The sequence below is a fragment of the Falco naumanni genome, chromosome 3 (assembly GCF_017639655.2).
Source record: "Falco naumanni isolate bFalNau1 chromosome 3, bFalNau1.pat, whole genome shotgun sequence".
Taxonomy (NCBI): domain Eukaryota; kingdom Metazoa; phylum Chordata; class Aves; order Falconiformes; family Falconidae; genus Falco; species Falco naumanni.
Window position 1 is genome coordinate 107,331,655 of NC_054056.1, and position 17,983 is coordinate 107,349,637.

The following is a 17,983-nucleotide window of genomic DNA, read 5'->3' on the forward strand; positions in this document are numbered from 1 at the left end:
CACAGTCTGTGGGTGCGCCTGAACGCTGGTTTCAGCCGAGCTGCCAAGCGCAGCTTGCCCAGCCCCTGGGCCCTGCCCTCAGGCCCTGGGCCACAGGAGCCGAGCACAACCGCTGCCCCTTCCTGCTGTGCAGTTCTGCCAAATAATGGCAGAAAGACAGAGCCAGGGCAAGGATCTTGTGCCACCACAGTTTTAGTGTCCAGCTTCGACTAAGCATTGCCTAAAGAAAGAAACGCTTCTTCCCCCTCGGGCATCCTCCTGTCCTTCACAGACAACACCTGTCGCGCCGCCACCACTGCAACATGGAAGTTTTAGCGACAGCACAGCCTAACCGCCCTCAGAAAGCCTCTACATCAGGGCTGCAGCTGGAATGGTGAATGCTGTACCACTTATCTAAAGGATGTTTAGTTAGGGTCGGGAGATGTCCAGGGACCCTTATTGCAACATGACGGATGCACAGACTGCTAAGTCCTTGGGTTGGTTATCTTTAAAAAAGGGACATTTTGTCTTAGATTCCTGTTGTACATGCAACCTGGCGAAGATGGAGACTTTAAACATGACCGCTAAGGAATAGAGTCTGCATAGAGACAACTCCTCAAGGACATTGTCCAGGCACAAGATATGTTAATGTTGTTAACTTGAAAATATACTAGGTCCTTGAATGGAATGTGCTAATTGTCCAGGCACAAGATATGTTAATGCTGTTAATTTGAAGATGTGCTGGGCCCTTGAATGGAATGTGCTGATTGTCCAGGTGTGAGATATGTTAATGAGTTCCCGGAAAGTTAATGAATAGACACGAGTGACTTGTGTAAGGAGAGGGCTGAGGGGTTCCCTCGGTGTGCATGCCTTTGGTGGAGCGATCCCCCATGCACCCAGCGCTGCCAATAAAGGGTACTTAGTCACTAAGAAATTTTGACTTCGTTCTTTGAATCAAGCTCATCCGGGAAACAACCGCGGGGGGCGCCGCGGCCCCCGCCCAGCAGCGCGGAGCAGCAGTTACCGCTATGGCCGGCCACACCCCTCCCCCGGCTGCCGCCAGACCGAGGCGCCGGCCACGTGACCCAGGGAGCGCGGGAAGCCGGCGGTGGGGCGGGGCCCGGGGGCGGGGCGAGCTGTCCCCGCCCCTCTGCCTCCAGGGGCTGCCGAGCCTGCGCCGCAAAGGGTGCTGGGAGTTGTGTCCTCCCGCGGCACCCTTCCTCCTCCCCGACCGCGCTTCGCGCCGCCTAGGCGGCCCCTTGCCCCAGGGCCGGCCGCGCGGCCGGGGTGCGCCTTCCTCCGCCGTGCCCCCTCGCCCTTGCTTGTGTGTGGGGAGGGATGGGCAGACAAAGGTTCTTCACAGAACTACCAGCTCCCGGCGTGCGTTGCGCCCCAGGCAACCTAATGGGGGGGGTGGTGGGGTGAAGATGGCGGCTGCTGAACCGAGCCGGAGAGGTGGATGAGGTGAGTCTGGGGGAGCCAGGAAGCGGGCCGTTTACTTGTCTGCGCCTTCGCAGCCGTCTTTTTTTCTCGTTCGGCCGTTCTAGGAAGCGGCCTCTTTACTTGTCTGCGCCTTCGCAGCCGTCTCCTTTTCCCGTTCGTCCGTTCCCCTGCCCGCTCTCCACGTCTGGGAGCGAGGAGGACGCGCCAGATGGGCGGGCGCTGAGGGGGGGAGCGGGAGGCTGGGGCCGACGTGCTGCAGCGGCACCCCTCAGGGCGGTGGGGGCCGCGGAAGAAAGAAGCCTCAGGACATCGCCTCAGCCCATGACCCGGCGCCCCGCAGCCTGTCAGCGGGGCAGCCGGCCTCGGGTGCCCCCGTGGGCGCTGCTCGGCGCGGTTCCCGCGGGCGGGCTCCTCATCCCAAATGCTGTCCCGGCCCGGGGGCTTGCAGTAGCGAGCGGGACCTCGTTGCCTTTCCCCGGAGATGGCTTGAGGCCCTGCCGCCGCTGAGTGGTGCCTGCATGACGCTCCTCTGGAGGTAGAGGCCTTCCACGAGTCTTAAGTCAAAACCTTGAAGTGGTCAGTCGTGTCTGATGTGGTTGGACTTACCTGTCATAGCGGTGGGAAACCAGGGAAGCGGTGAAGGACTGTGGCTTTGGGATTTCCCTACGCTGGTTTTCGTCAAATGGACCATAACACAGTGAGGTATTGCTAAGCATTAACCAAACACAATGCAGATTTACACAAGGACTACACCGTGAGCTTTCCTAAATAGTCATTTTCTACTTTAAAGTTAATTGTGCAGCACGGAGCCATACTTTAGATGACTGAGGTGTAGGTTCACAAAACCTGTACCAAGAACTAATAATAGTACAAATTCTTAAGCTGAATACAGCTAGGAAGGTATTCTATGGCATTTTGAGCTGAGATACTAGGAGAAGATGCTAGCTTGGATTGAGACATCTCTCTGCTCTGTTGGCAAACTTTTGGAAAAGCCTGTAACTCAGAACCAGATTTGAATTCCTATGTCAAAATCAAGTTTGCTAGCATCGATGTTGTGCTTTGTAAAGCTACATGAGATGTTTGCTGTGTGAATTGAATAGGTAAGCTAAAATGAGAGTAACGGCCAAGGCTTTGGCAAGATGCAGGTAGCCTGCTTCCTGAAGCCTTTGTAATGTGTTCAAAATAATTTGAAGTGTTTTCTTGAGTAACTTTATTATTCAGGGCATCTTGTTGGAAGACTCAGGGTATGGATTCTCTTAAGCATGTCTTAAAGTTTTCCTGAATAATTGATGGTTTGGGGATGAAATCTGGTTGTAGTGCCCTGATATCTGTAAAGGCTTATGCATAAGTTTTATTGGAGCCTTTTAGTAACACTTTGTATTTGCCTAAAAAAATGCTGGTAGATTTGGATTCATTTCCAATTCAGGAAAAAACTCACAAAAATGTGAATTCAAATACCGTTTGTAATTAAACAACTGTTTTCAAAATAGATATTTGTTTGGCATCCTGTTATGAAAATGTTTGCTGTTACTGATGAACAGTAACTTGTCTCTACTTCTGATCCAGCCTTCGGCAGGAGGAAAGAATAAACAAATTTTATAGTACATGCAAGTGGAAGGAGAGCTTAGAATACTAATCAGACTTGGCAATTGAATTTCAAGTATAACGAAAGGGGATTGCACTTCAAATTATGAAATCTAAATTGTAGAATACACAGCTTAGAAACAGCTTTAGTTGGTATTAGTGATTTAACTGCCCAGCCCACCTCTGTAGTGAACTAATTTTTGTAAAATTACTCTTTTATTTTTAAACCATTTTGAAAATACGTAATTTTTTTTAAGTAAAAGCAAATCATGTTTTCTATAGTTGGCATAGAGCAAAACCTATTTATCTGATAGATTTTTAATGCACCACTGGTAACATAAGTACCTAGGCATAGGAACATTGCTTTTAATTTTGCCAGTGAAATGGATATTGGGTTGAACTAACCTTTGAGATGGTGGGAAGGGTTGCTAAGGAACACTTATTTAATGTGCAGGGTTTTTCTTGTCCTAAAACCATCTGCTCAAGACCGAATTCTCTTAAGGTGAGGCAGGACAAATGTCCTTTTAGGTACGCCTGTTTAGCTGAACGCTCTTCAGTGAGAGAACAAGATAGCCTTATTGATACAGCCAAGCTCCTCTATGGCATTGTTTCTCTACCTGAGAAAGCTAATTCAAAATAAAGTTGGCTACTTTAACAGAACTGCACTGTGCTATGTAATTCCATCTTATATTGCATTGTTTGGATTCTGGGAATATTAGTTGGAGCCTAACTATCTATATTTAGAAATGAGCATGTGACTAATCTTGCATTGCACTGGCCATTTGCCTACCTTCAAAACTAAAGGCGTTGATTAATTTTTCACATAGGAAACATGAGTGGGGAACCAAGTGATGTAAAAACTTCATGTGCAGTGTATTTTACTTTTTCAGTTCATGACTGCCCAGTTTGGGTTGCCTGACTGTCAGAGGTGCTTAAACCTGTATTCTTCTTTAGCTTAGTTTGGAGGAATGAATAGGTGCCCAGCTGGCAAAGTCAAGTTAATCATTTATAGTGTTACATAATAGAATAACATAATGGTGTGCTTAGTAAAAGAAAATAGTAAACCTCGGGTATGCTGACTTCTGTTTCTTTACCTGTAGCACAAAGATCTATATATGTTTTTCCATTTTAAGTCTTTTACAGAGACCTGTTGGTTTAGGGCAGAAGGGAAAAAGATGTCTGCTCTTCTGTTTGGCTTTTATGGAAGAGCCTTGTGGAATCTTGTAATAATAAATAGTTTCTGCTTATAAACTATCCTTTAATTTCAGATCCCAGGTTAGTTAATGTAATGAAAAAAATAATCACATGTAAGCATGTAACTGGAGGAAGAAGATGATCAGAACCAATAAGTTGAACAAAGTGTATTTTTTTTCCTGTGTTAGTGCTCCTTGAGTCTGATAGAACAATGAATTGACCTTGGATTTCCTTATCCTAGCCAAATTGCATAGACTCTCCATGAAACTAAATGAAAGTTTTTATTAAGAAAAATTATGTTTAGGTGTCATAGAAATGTTGTTCTGCCTTTTAAGGTACATTCACAAGCGTTGCAGTTTGATTATAATTGTGTTTAGAATTATTATTATTATTATATCCTCAGGAAAACAAAATAACATTTAGCCCTCTGCAGAAAAGTAAACATGTCACTTACCTCTTTAATATCCAGAAGTCAGTTGCTTTGGTGCAGGAGATGTTATATAGGTACATAACATTCTTAAGTTGCTTCTGGTGGTCTGTCAGATATCACAAAATGACATGGAATATGTTTAAACAGGAAGTGTTAGACTATTTAGGAAACTAAATTATATCTCATGATTTGCCATACCTGTCTTTTAATTGTAGCCAAGTTCTACATCATCAAATTCTGGTTGTTTTGGTTTTTTTTTAACTCTGTCTTGCTATGTAGAATTTAATTCAATGACAAACAGCAGAGCAGACTCGTGGTGGGAAGCTTCTCATTCTGTTTTAGTCTGTTCTACCTGAACAGACACCAGCATCTGTGGACTAAACTTTACCCTAGGCCTAACAAGGCAGTGATTGAACACATGGAGAGGAAATTGTTTGCTCTGTTCTGCATACAGGAGCAAGGCGATCTCCATATTGAATTTTTGGCCCTGTTACAGATCATAATATAATTAAAAATCCAGTAATTGATTTAAAAACAGAAGCAAGATTCTTCAATTTGAAAACTTGACTTAGGGTTTTTTATACAACTTATCTAGTAATTTCTGCATTAATATCTTCTAAAGTTAGTTGACATTGCTAGCAATCACAGTGATAATGTTCTAGGAAAATGTATTGAATTCTGAATTGCTAGCGATGGTCAGAACACTCAGTTGAGTGTCTGGCATTTGACTCCCTTGAACCTCTCATCAGATTCTGCATTTATAATATGTAGTAAATCTGTCTTCTGTAATCTCTCAGCTAAATTCTTAACTACGCTGTAAGTTAGAGAATTCATTTTTCCGTGTGTCTGTTGAACACCACAATCCACAGCACATGTTTCCTTTTATAAAATTATTCTGCTTCTAACTGTGTCCTCAGAGGGGGACATACAGCCTTCTAATAGGATAGGATATTTTAAAGAAATTACTTTGAAGCAATATTTTTAATCACAGCTGCTATCAGCAAATTGGAATCTGATTCTATCAGCAAATTGGAATGTGATTGAAATACATTGGAATATATTCAATGTGAATGAAAAAAAGTTTGCTTTCAGTAATTATGAACATTGCTTTAGTGTGTGGTCATTAAAACAGTTTGTGACCAAATAAAATGTTTATTCTCACATTGTCAGTATCTGGAATTACTTTTTTTGGTGTACATATATAAGCAACTATTAGCTAAATATCTTTAATTTTTAAATTTTGTCCTTGAAAAGCAGCAACACTGTCTCTAACAGATTTTTTTGTCTTAGTTGTGAAAAGGTACATTTGCAGGAAGGTTGCATTTGGCGGTTAATAAAACCCAAATGCACAACTTTAATATAGAAAAATCTTCAAATGATTTTCATTTTAATGCTAATTAATGAAATGGTAGATTAGGCTGTTTTTATCCCCAAAATAGATTCTTGTAAGTTCAGTTGAGTTAATTATATGAAGATATCTAATTGCATCAAAAATTATGTGAGCAGCTATTGTTTATAGTAGTTTATAGTAGTTTATATATATATATATTAAAAAAAAATCTGTCCTTTTTGATACCGGGACAAAAATGTCCTAGAAAGTGCCACAAATTTTTCAGCATCATTTTTTTTGTATAGAACAGAAACCTTTCTCGGGCATTTTTAACAGAGAAGTGCTGTGATTTACGTTTGGAGTGTAAGTACCCTGTAAGGCTATACACCTTTTAGCATCGTAAAGAGTGGCAGTTCAAGAAGTCATCCCAATGAATAAAGAGAAAAATGTTTACTCGGGCATCAAATGCAAGAACAGAATGACTACATTTCAAGAACTGGCAAAACCTACATAGAGTTTGGTCAGATAAAAAGATACCTGGGTTACTGTGGTAACAGCCTCTTTGATTTTGGAGCTGAAGACTGACTTTGGTTCATTCTGCGTAAGTTACTATGCATATTTGGACGCAAATTATCTAAAGCTATTGTCTTGACTTAATTTTTTGTTTTCTTTATAGCTTATTATATTTTTGCATGATTGAGGACAGGATCCTGATTAACAATGCCTGGCAGTAAGTATTGTTACCTTAAGTATGTTAAGACAGTATTTAGGGGTGTTTACTGTAATGATATTTTCTTTGGGAGTTAAAAATCCTACCAAAATAAAAAAGGAACAAAATCCAAGTTATGATACCTGTGGTCATTTTTAAGATATTTAAGATGTCAATATTATCCAGCCTCTGCCTTTGTAAATCTCTGTATATTTTTCAAAGGAACCTAGTATGAGCTCTGCATTTTCCTTTTCACTTAGAAGTTCACAGCTTAACATTGATGATTTTTGTGATTTAAAGTATGTCCTGAAATAGTTATATTCAAAAACTAAAAGATGTTCTGATGTAGCTATAATCCCATCTTTGGAAAATTACAAATATCATTTATAGAAGAGGGAATTACTATTTAAGATATAAAGTGGTAAGACTTAGAAGTTTTAACATTCAAAGTTAAATGAGATTTTTTGAGGCAGATGTTTCTAAGAATCAAGTTATTTACCTTGAAGAGCAGCAAATTTCCCTAACACAAAGGCTCAAGTTATGAAATGTGTTACAATAGTATTAATTCCAACTAAAATGTTTTTCTATTTTTCTGTTTTCTATTTAAAAAAATCCTGCATGGTCTCTAGTAAAATTACTAACATGAGTCTTTGGATAAATAAATCTTCATAAATTCAGTAGTAATCATACTGAGTGCACTTTATTTATAGGTTTGTAATGAATTTCACAAATGTTTAGTTTTCATGAGGGAATGCTTAAGTATTTTCTTTTGCAGTGACATAAGATTTGTAATAAGCTGTGGCTACTGGGTACTAAAAGTGTCTTACAGTAATTCTGTGTTGTGTTGTTTGAACCACTGTCATGTAAAATACCCTTACTGTAAGTATTTAGGTGTTTTCTGCTTTTGTGGTAAATAGTTGAAATTATTTCTCTCCAGAGACATGAGGTTTTTTAACAAGAAGGTGGCAATATGTATGTATTATGTTGTATATTTACGTGAGAAGCAGCTGGCACAAACTGTTCTGATTACTGTGGTTCAACTTTTGTAACACGGTGAACTGCTGCTGTTTCGATTGCAGTGTTTAGTATTATTAAGGCCTCTAACATGGGACTTACTTTTGCTGTGAAGGAGTGTGTGGCTTTTTTAAACAATTAAACTGGAGAAGTAAGACTTGTTCTTTCTAAACCAGGTATGCTTATGTTTAGAGTCATTATTAACACTGTTTACCCTACTGCTTATAGTATCTGCATTACTACAGTCGGATGGAACGTAAAGGAGACCAAAAGAACTAATTGCAATACTTACCTGTAGAGACATTCAGAACTACGCAGCCATTTATTTTTCCTCTGTGTATATTAATGGGCTTTTTAAGTGTATGGGTGAAGGGAAGGTAACCTAACAGATGCATGTGTATTCCAATTCTTACAAAATAACAGTACTTTCTTTATAGTTTCTTTCAAAAAAATTGTGTTGATGAGCTATGATTAGATTTTAATGCAAGCAACAATTACTTTGTGGCTAGCTGTGTTTATCAGTGAGCATAGCAATAGTCTTCAAGACTTCAACTTTGTTGCATGTGAAAGGGAAAGCTTCTGCCTGCTTATTTAGGCTTCAGTAGAGATTCGACAGGATTCTTTTCAGAGCATAGTGATGAAACAGGTTGCTACTATTTATTTTGAAATCTTAAAGTATTTGTCCTTGAAGTGTGAAAAAAAAAGTTGTTTGTAAAGACTGGGATTTTTAATTTTTTTTTCCTTTAACATGGAGTTCTCTCATCCCACACAAGAAGTGTATTGAGCATCTTTTGGATTTTTTTTTTCCCTAAAAAAATTTTTCTGTCATGCTTCAATGAGTTCTTTATAAATGAAGTTCTTCATTAACACAGTTGTAGGGTCATGCACCTAGGGAGGAACAAGCCCATGCACCAGTACAGGCTGGGGCTGACCTGCTGGAAGGCAGCTCTGCAAAGAAGACCAAAAAGGCCAATGGGATCCTGGGGTGCATTAGGAGGACGGTGCCCAACAGGTTGAGGGAGTGATCCTCCCTCTCTGCTCTGCTCTGGTGGGGCCACATCTGGAGTGCTGTGTCCAGTTCTGGGCTCCCCAGGTCAAGAGAGACAGGGAGCTACTGGAGAGGGTCCTGCGGAGGGCTGTGAAGATGATTTAGAGGACTAGAGCATCTCCCTGATGAGGAAGGGCTGAGAGAGCTGGGCCTGTTTAGCCTGGAGAAGAGAAGACTGAGAGGGGGGGATCTCATCAATGTCTACAAAATATATTAAGGGCAAGTGCCAAGAGGACAGGGCCAGGATCTTTTCAGTAGTGTCCAGCGACAGGACAAGGGGCAGTGGGCACAAACTGCAGCACAGAAAGTTCCTCTGAATATGAGGAAGAACTTCTTTGACTTGAGGGTGGACGAGCTGTGGCACAGGCTGCCCAGAGAGGCTGTGGGGTCTCCTCTGAAGACATTCAAAACCTGCCTGGACATGACTGTGCAACCTGCTTTAGCAGGGAGTTGGACTATATCACCTCCAGAGGTCCCTTCCAACCCCAACCAGTCTGATTCCACAAAGTAAAACAATAATATCTAGTTAAAAGGAAAGTTTGATGGACTTCTTGGGTCAAACTTACCAACTCCCTCTTTCAGTCTTATCCTCATTGCTTTCCTGAGTCTCTATATCAGTTCCAGGTAATATTTTACCCCTTTTTTGCAGTGCAGTAGTTAGGGAATGTCTAGGTCTAAAGGTGGTTTTGAAGGTCAGGAGAGGCCAAGATACTGGTTTTATGGCAAGACTGGACAAAGAGACCTAGTCTTTCTGGGGTTGTTCCTAGAGACATTTTAGAAGTCAGTCTTGAAGTTATTGTACATGAAATGTTCACACGACAGTATACTTTTAATCTCCCTCAATATTAACTGTTCAGAAAATAGGCATGCCATCAGAACTGGGATGTGGTATTGAGAGGGAGAGATGAACATAGTTAAGCAAAGGTAATGTTTTATTTACACTCATCTGTCGTGTTCTGATCTCTGCACTAGTTGTTTGTTACATATTGGATTATCAAATTTTCTGTTGATGTTGCTTTTTAGTGATCCCATTTAAGAATATGAGGATATAGTACTGCATTGAGTCCTTACTGAAATAAGGTTTTAGTCTCAATACAGTAACAGGCCATAAAGAGAAAAATTTCAATCTGCTCCCTTAATCTTAAGGTGTAGAAGTGCTTGGTTTTGACTAGCCATGGCAGGGCATTTGTGTTGACATCTAGTCTGTAGTGGAGGTGTAACACTATATACTTGCTGCAGTACGTGCACAGCCTTGCCAAAGCATTGCTTTTCCCTATATTCGTTGTAGCTATGACTTTATAGTTCATTTTGTGCAAATAATGTGGGCATTGATGCAGGGTGTACTTACAAACATGGTGTCTTTATCTGAAGTTGAAATGCAAGTTCTAAACTGTTGAGAAAGCAAATGTGCTTCCTCATTGCTGTTATAATACAGTAGGAGTAGACTGGTTTGAGTCATGGCTGCTTTAACTGATTTAGCTGTGCCTTATCACAAAGAAATGGTGCATTAAAAGATTAATTAGTCCTTTTATTTAAGAACAAAACCAAAGAACTTCTAAACAGATAGCCTTTGCAGTACAGACTGTGTATTTTTCATTTGTCACAAGTGTGCTCTGTTTCCCTATCCAATAATTTGTCCAGATAGTTTCAGTGTATGTACTTCTGCTATGGAGCATGTGTGGTTTTGATAGGTTTTCTTGGCTGCATTTGGGTTGAAATGTTACAAATGCTTCTGTTAGAGGAAAAAAGCATAGCTAAATCAGGTATCAAAACATTTGTTTAAGACACTTTTCTTTTTGGACATTATGTTCCAGATATTCACACTTAATCAGATGCCTGAAACAGTTTGGTAGATAATGAGTTTTTTCTGAAACAGCTAACCTACTTACTGGCTGTATTCCCTCACTTCAATTAATTATTTAAATTAAAGGCAGATTTTGTATAAAATGGGATTGCTTGGGCTAGAAAAATTGTGTGATACAGGTGAGACCACCTGTTCACTATAAGAATGTACATACTTGTGGTAACTCTGTGATTTTTTTTTTCTTCTTTTTTCTCATTCTTTTCTCTTGTTATTACTTATGCCATTGACATAAATATATCTTTGCTTTTCAAGGTTTTGTTAATAATGATCGTTATGTTAAACTGGTTTTAACTGCTGATTAGCAGGTCTTTATATGACTGACTAAACGGGCAAATTAGGAGAACAAACAAATAAAGGATTTTGACAAACATAATTTTCCCACATTCTTCCCTTGAAGTACTACTGTGAAATGTGGTAATATGAACATCTCCTGTGCTATTCTGTCAAATATTTGCTAGTTAGAAAGGGACCACTCTGACTTAAGAGATACATGTGTTACATAGAAAATCTTCCATGGCATATCCTCCTCTTGTTACAGTGAAGTGACTGTTTTGTTAACTTCAGAATGCTTCTCCAAGTATGCTCAATGCATTGATTGCTTCTCATTAAAGTATGTAACATTTGGTTTCCTCAGCTTTCCAAACACCATGTGTCTTTTTGCCAGTTGTCTTAGCAGAGACAGCTAGTCTGCAGTTGGTGTGTACTGGTGGCTCCCCTAGTTTGAGCTAGATGAAAGTAAATGGAACAATTGAATAGTGATTGTCAGTCTTCATTGTCCTTGAATGTTACTACTTTCAGTTAAGTTGCTTCATGGTCTTTAAACAAATAAACAACTCACCCACCCCGCCCCCAACCAAAAAAACCCAACAAACTTTTAAAATTACAATTTTCTTTATAAATAGAGGTTCCTTACCAAGTGTAGGAAGGAAAACAGCACTTGAAATGGAATTTGAAATGAGTGAATTCTTAACTCCTGTTTAATGTTCTTAACACGTTTTAAGAGGCAGATAATCTCCTCATTTTGCCCTCAAAACAGTTTTGGGAAATTCATTTATTTGCCTTTTGTAATTCTATTTTTGTATTCTGTATATAGTAAGTAAGTAATAACATCAATGTTAATGAAAAGGGAAGATTTATTTCCCTGTGAAATACATTTCTAAAACACCCATGGTGGCTGGAGATTTAGTCCCAAATCTGTTTACCTAAATATTTCATGGGCTAAGCATCCTAATGATTTTTAAGTGAAAATTAAGCCATAGTTCCAATTAATAACTTTCTCCAGTCTTTTTTATCTAATGCACTCTTTTTCCTCATCTGGAGTGTTTCTCACGTACCCTTGATGCTTTAAAACCCTAAATGGAACCTTCTACTTCATGAAGCATTTTTCATATATGCTTTAACTTCTTTTGTAGGCAGGTGAAACCCTATTATTTTTCTGACAGTATTGTTGACTACTTAGGACAGTGTTAAAATAAATACATTATAATCCTATAGAATTTTCAAATTTTGACTGTTACAGAAGAGTTACATGGGGGAGTATCTCAAATCGTTGTCTGCTGCTTGATCCTAGTACCTTAGGAGGATGAGAAACGCAAGCAGCCCTGTATCAAGTCCGTCTTTTGAATACTATCCTAACTACTGCAGGAACTTGAAAAACAGCTGCCAAGGGTGTGTCATAGTTGGGCTTCCTTTGGCTATTTGCCATTTGTTAGACCTTGGCCAGTAAAGGAAAATAACTATTTCAGTGTATCTGTAACTCCTGTAACACTATGGTTACAAAATATGTAATGGATTCTTTACGTAATAATATACAAAAAATGCTTTCAATATGTAAACACAGATATTTTTTTTTTCACCTGATTTTTAGGTGATTCTTTTTTCTACAATGAAAAGAAAAAGTAGTAACTTCTCTAAATGTATCCTTTGATTAAGCTAAGAAAAAAAACCCACTGGAACTTTTAGCTAGAAAACTGTAGCTCTTTGTAGATATTTATTTCACTCGTGATACTCTAAGCAACTTCGTGTGCCAGTGGGGTGGCTGCTTCCACATTCTTTAATGAATCTGCATGGATTTCTTTAAGACTTCTTAATTTTGAACAAGTGTTCATTCTTTTGTGTTCTGTTAGCTGCTAATTCATTCTATGTACACATCATTCTAACCCCATTTGGGAAAGTTAATGTTTAGGAGCAGTTTTGTAGAAAGTGAAAATCACCAGTCTAAACACGTTGCAAATAATTCCTAGTAACATCATTAACATTGTTCTTTCTTTCATTCCTTCCATTTGTTTTGGAACACTCTTCTGTGTGGCCAAGAAATGAACAACTTTGTTTCAACCATTCCTTGTCAAAACCTGAAGAGTTTATTTTTTCAGCTCTTGTCATATTTATGCGTGTGCAATCTGGACATATAACATAGAAAATCAGATGATTTAGAAATTAATTTAATTCTGTCCCCATCAAAGCTTTTGTGTGCTTTTAAACTGTACGTGGACAGTTCACTGAATGTTCAAATGTAGTTTAATAATTTTTTCAGGTTTTATTAAAATATGGCTATCATTGTTATTTACAGAAATCACTTTGCAACTGGTTTTCCTATCAGTCGATTAACCTTCATGTGCAGCATTGTTTGCTATTGATTTCTCAATCATGGGACGAAAGGGTAAGGCTCATGCTGATTATGCATGCAAGTGTCCTATTTTTTTGTGCATGACAATAAAGATATATTGATTTGTTTGGGGGGATTAAGTTTTCCCCTATGTGGAAATGCATGTCTCTATGGAAATACCAGGGTAAGCTGCTTTTAAGAAGATTTTGGCCTTCCTTTTACATGGTATATGGACTTTCTTTCCCGTCATCTAGGGATCCTCAGTGGCTTTCTAGAGAATTGGGTACCTTGTGAATTGCTGAAGTTGGAAGTTTGTGTACATAAATCTTGGCTTTCAAAGAGTGCTGTTTCATTTCTAGAAAGTTACATTATTCAGGATTAATTTGTGCAGGAATTAAGACATGAATGAGTAGAAAGTTGGGGATGGTAGATGAATGAGACTCTTCCTTATCTACTAACTTGTAGATTTCAGCTAATGATCGCATCCAAAGACGAGCAGTTCCAGATTTTGCTGTTTTGAAGATGCTTAGCTGTACAGCCAAAGTTCTGCTTGATTCTGTACTCTGGAGTTTGTATCTATGAAGTATACTAGCAAATTTGTAGCTGATGTGTTCAAGGGAATGACCTATGACTTTTACTGGTTACCCAGCTGGCTCAAATAGTACAAGCCTTTTGGTACCCATGTAGAGGTGAGCATGAAGTTTTCTAACATAAGCGACGTCATAATTGTTTACGTTTCAGAAGTTAAAACAGTTACAGAATTGTATTGACAGATATATTTAAGAATCTTGAGACTAGCAAGTCATTTGTAATCTAGAAAACAACACTTTGCCTAAGGTCAAGATATAAAAAGCAAATTAATTAGATCTGTTGATGGTGTACTTGCTGTTTTCTTTAACAGAAGTTTAAATCAGTAAATGTATTTGTGTAGAGTGAATATTGCAGTGATCTGACTTGCATGCTTTTAATTGAGAGCAGAGGTTTCATTGGCAGTAAGGAACTGTCTAGCCTTTGATAATTTGCATGTGGAAATAACTTAGCTCATGAAGTGAATGCTACTGAAGTACTGGTATTTTGTGTTTAAGAACCTTAGCTTCTTTCAAAATATTGAACTGTTTTCCTAAACTGGAAACATGGTAGTAAGAATCTTTTGTAAAGATGTGCAAAATCCCCAACAATTATGTGCAAAAAGGTAAATATTTGATTTCAAAATAAACTTTTTTAGTTCTTTTTAAATTCAGTGGCTTTTTAAAAAATAAATTTATAAAGTGTAAAGTCTGAATAGAATACTACATCCTAAGATTTTTAAAAAAAGATAGTGCCTGTATAACTCAGCCTTTCTTTTCACGTCCAACGAGATCTGTTAAACTTCTCAGTCCTTCATTTTTCAAGAACACAATTGTAATTCAATGTTGTACTTGAACACGGTACAGTATTTTGCTGATTAAAGTCTGTACTTTGTCTTGAAATGGATACCCTGTGTCTTTAATTGTGGTTGAGAATGCTTACTCATTCCTTAGTAAGAGCATGAATAAGGAAATTTCAAGTTAGCTATATCATCATACTAAATCAGTACTCCTCCCTGATACTTACGTAAAGCTGTTAATAGGTAAGGAAATATGTGAAGATAAATCTTCACAGATATTTTGTTGGTGTATTTCTGTAGTTCTAACATACAGAATAATTTATACAATTAAAACAGATTATCACATTTTCATTAAAATAGGACATAACTGGTTAATGATTAGAAAAGGATTTAAAGATGCTGATACCCTACTTTTGAACTTCATAGGTAATAAAATATGAATAGTTACTAAATTGTAATTTGTCTGATATGTTTGAGCTAGCAGAGTTCTCGCCCTGTAATAAATGCAGGGCAAGCTGTATCCAAGATTTTTTCTGTGTGTGGATTTTTTTGAATGAGTTTGTGATCTGTTATTGACGTTAGTTTAGACGTGAGCTTAAAGTTCTTCAGAACTGCCAGAACATTATTTTTACAAATTGAATCTGATATTGGAGTTGCAGCATGGTGAGAAGTGCTGGTTGTGGGGAAGAGTACTTGGCTTGCGCTAGAAATCAATGAGCCTGTGTGCAATATTCCATTTTGTAAATACTTTCTGGGAAATTCAAACAGGTAGGTATAGACACAAACAAGGTACTTAATTGAAGATTGGTGAGACTTGTACAAGAATTTTAAGTTCTTAAGCTTATCTGTCTTCTGTGACTCTTTTTTTCAAAGTAACATTACAACATTTTTGTTCAGCATTTTATTTTTCAGTAATGTCAATACAATTTAAACACTGTTGCTGGACAGTAATGGATGTTTTGTTCTGTTTTGAGCCCTGTGTGTGTGCCTCAGAAGAATTGCTGCACTTGGTTTTCTCAAAGCAGATACCACACTATGGTTCCAGATTCACAGAAGAGTTTTCATTCATTCCCTTTCTTATATTGCTTTCTATGCACAACATGTAACTGTGGGGGAAATCAAAATTATGTAAGGTAGTATTGAACTACTTGTACACAGAAATTTTTCTGTTTAATTAGGAAATGTTTTTCAAAAATCGTGTATATGTACTGAGGTCTATAGCTGAGTGCTCAAATGAGGGTAAAGCTTGTTTTTGAAGCTCTGGGCATGCTTATGTTGGTATTTGGGTTTTTTTTTAACAGAAAAAAAGGAATATTGTAGAGCAACATACTCTTATGTGTCCTATATATAGTTCAGTGGTTTACTCTGAAGTAGCTAAAATCTAGTTCCCTCGGCTAAACCTTCCCACTGCATTAGCTTTGACGCTGCCAGAAAGGCAGCCTGTGAACCTTTGCTTCCTCATCTTCAGGGCTTTTAATCATCACACAAATGCTGGTTTCACTCCCGGAAAGCTTCTCATGCATTATTTTTCTTCATGCAATTCGAGTGACAATGTGGTACCTGTTCCCTGATCTGTTTCAGCACTGTGCATTTGGGCAGCGTGTGCTGCACGGCACCATTGGGCAGGAGTGGGGAATTTAATCTTCCAGCCTAGATACTGCTGTCATAGGATACCTGTGATAAAGAGGTGACGTAACTGTTCCAAGCATCCTTTTCCACTGAGGAAGAAGATGGGCAGCAGCATAAGCATTACCACCAGTGCAGCTGTGTTCCTCCCTCATGGATTGGAAGAAAACAAGCTGCATCATCTTAAAGTTGAAAAAGTAGCAGTAGTCAGGAAACTTCATCATCCTTCTCTACATTGAGATTTTTCATTGCACAAAGTTTCCGGTGTTTATCACCCTGAGAAGACTTGCAGCCCTGAGCACTTGGTGACCATTTACTCATTAGTTTGAAGTGAGCTTGTCTTCTGTAGGGTAGGAGGTGGTCAAAGTTTACCAGTGTCATCCTTCAAGCTCTCTGCAAATAGTGTAAATGTGTAGTATTGACAAAATCTTCATGACCTTCCAAAAGCAGGGAGTGTTTGACACTGTTCCGTCTGTTGCTTTGTGTAGGGAAGCCACAGGTTCAAAACCAGAAGAGGCTGCTATGTAATACAGATTTCAGTTGATCAGCATGGTAGATCTTTAGATATTTTGGAAACTTTCCCATGTGTCAGGAGTCATTCCAGTTTCTTTCCTGACTCTGACCTTGGAATCAAAACATCTGCTGAAAGGCAGAACTTTTCATGGTGTTTGGGTGACCATTTGTGTTCAAAGAGATGCTAAGTAATCCATGTGTGCTACTTGCATAAGCTTGAGACTTTAAATGTACCATTAATTGTAATGTTGCCACATTTACAATGGGAGCTTGTATGATCTGCAGTATCACTGGGAGATGGTTGGCTTTGCTTTGGCTCCTCCTTAACAGACTACCAATGTACCATGTTGTAATGTTCTGCCTAGAGTTTTATCCATACCCATGCTCTTGTCCCAGCTTCCTGTTGATGCCTTCCTCTTCCTCTCCCCTCTCATCCTCAAAATACACATGTATACAAGGGGTGTTGCTTTAAAAGCAGTGGCTTAATCCACATGAAATCCTGTAGGGAAACAGAAGCAAGCAGCAAGTGTTAAAACAAAATAACTTTCTTCCTTGCTGAGAAAGAGGGCCGTGTCCAGTAATCTATGAGGAAATGCAATGGAACAGGGAGTGTGGACAATGTAGTTTAGAACTTTTAAAACTAGAACTGGGCATGGGAAGAGTGGCATGGAGAAAGTCCCTGTTGGCTGTCTGCCTTGCTAGCTGGAGCTGGGACTGGGAAGAAAAGGTATGACCAGCTTGAGCATCTGGCAGGGATTCTGTAGCCTATGCTTAAGTAGCAGTCACCAAAGCTTACCAAGGTATTTAGTCAAGTATGTGTATTTTTACTTGTAGTTGGCCTACCAGATCAGAGGTATGGTTTGAAAGCTCCAGAGGGAAACAGTGACCTTTTTGGAATAGTTTTGCCCCTGGCACCCCTCAAGAGCTGCTTGTTACTGACCTCTGGCCTCCCTGGAGATCGGCCTTGTGGTATTTGTTCTATTACCTTTCAGCCATGCCTTCCATAGTGTATTTCCTTCAAGCACAGTGTCCATCTCAATCCTGAAGTGCTGCAGCATCTCGTGTAGGACAATCTTCCATGATACGTGTTGTTCCCTACCTTCAACAAAGTGGGAACGAGGTGGTAGGGGAAGTGCAAATGTTGCAGCCCCCTTCCTCAGTAAAGCAAGTTTGTCGGCCTTTGCCTACAAAGGTTACAGCATGCTTACCTGTCACCTGCAGCTGTGAGGTGTTCAAGGATGCAGTATTCTGAAAATGGTTTATCTAGGTTAGAGAATA

At 39.2% G+C, this 17,983-nt stretch overlaps 1 protein-coding gene across 4 annotated transcripts in view; it reads left to right on the forward strand.

Moving 5' to 3' along the window:
• Positions 1–1,193: 1,193 nt before the first annotated feature.
• The window catches only part of EFR3A (EFR3 homolog A), an 87,602-nt gene continuing 70,812 nt past the window's right edge, over positions 1,194–17,983 (forward strand). Inside the window, exons 1-3 of one of the 4 annotated variants that reach the window (XM_040585998.1) lie at positions 1,194–1,443; positions 6,637–6,690; positions 13,165–13,254. In XM_040585998.1, the coding sequence (XP_040441932.1) occupies positions 13,242–13,254 (13 nt within the window). In that variant the 5' untranslated portion in view covers positions 1,194–1,443; positions 6,637–6,690; positions 13,165–13,241. Of the gene's footprint in view, positions 1,444–2,103; positions 2,125–6,636; positions 6,691–13,164; positions 13,255–13,868; positions 13,890–17,983 lie in introns of those variants that run through there. The other 3 variants (XM_040585999.1, XM_040586000.1, XM_040586001.1) reach the window with 3 other exon arrangements.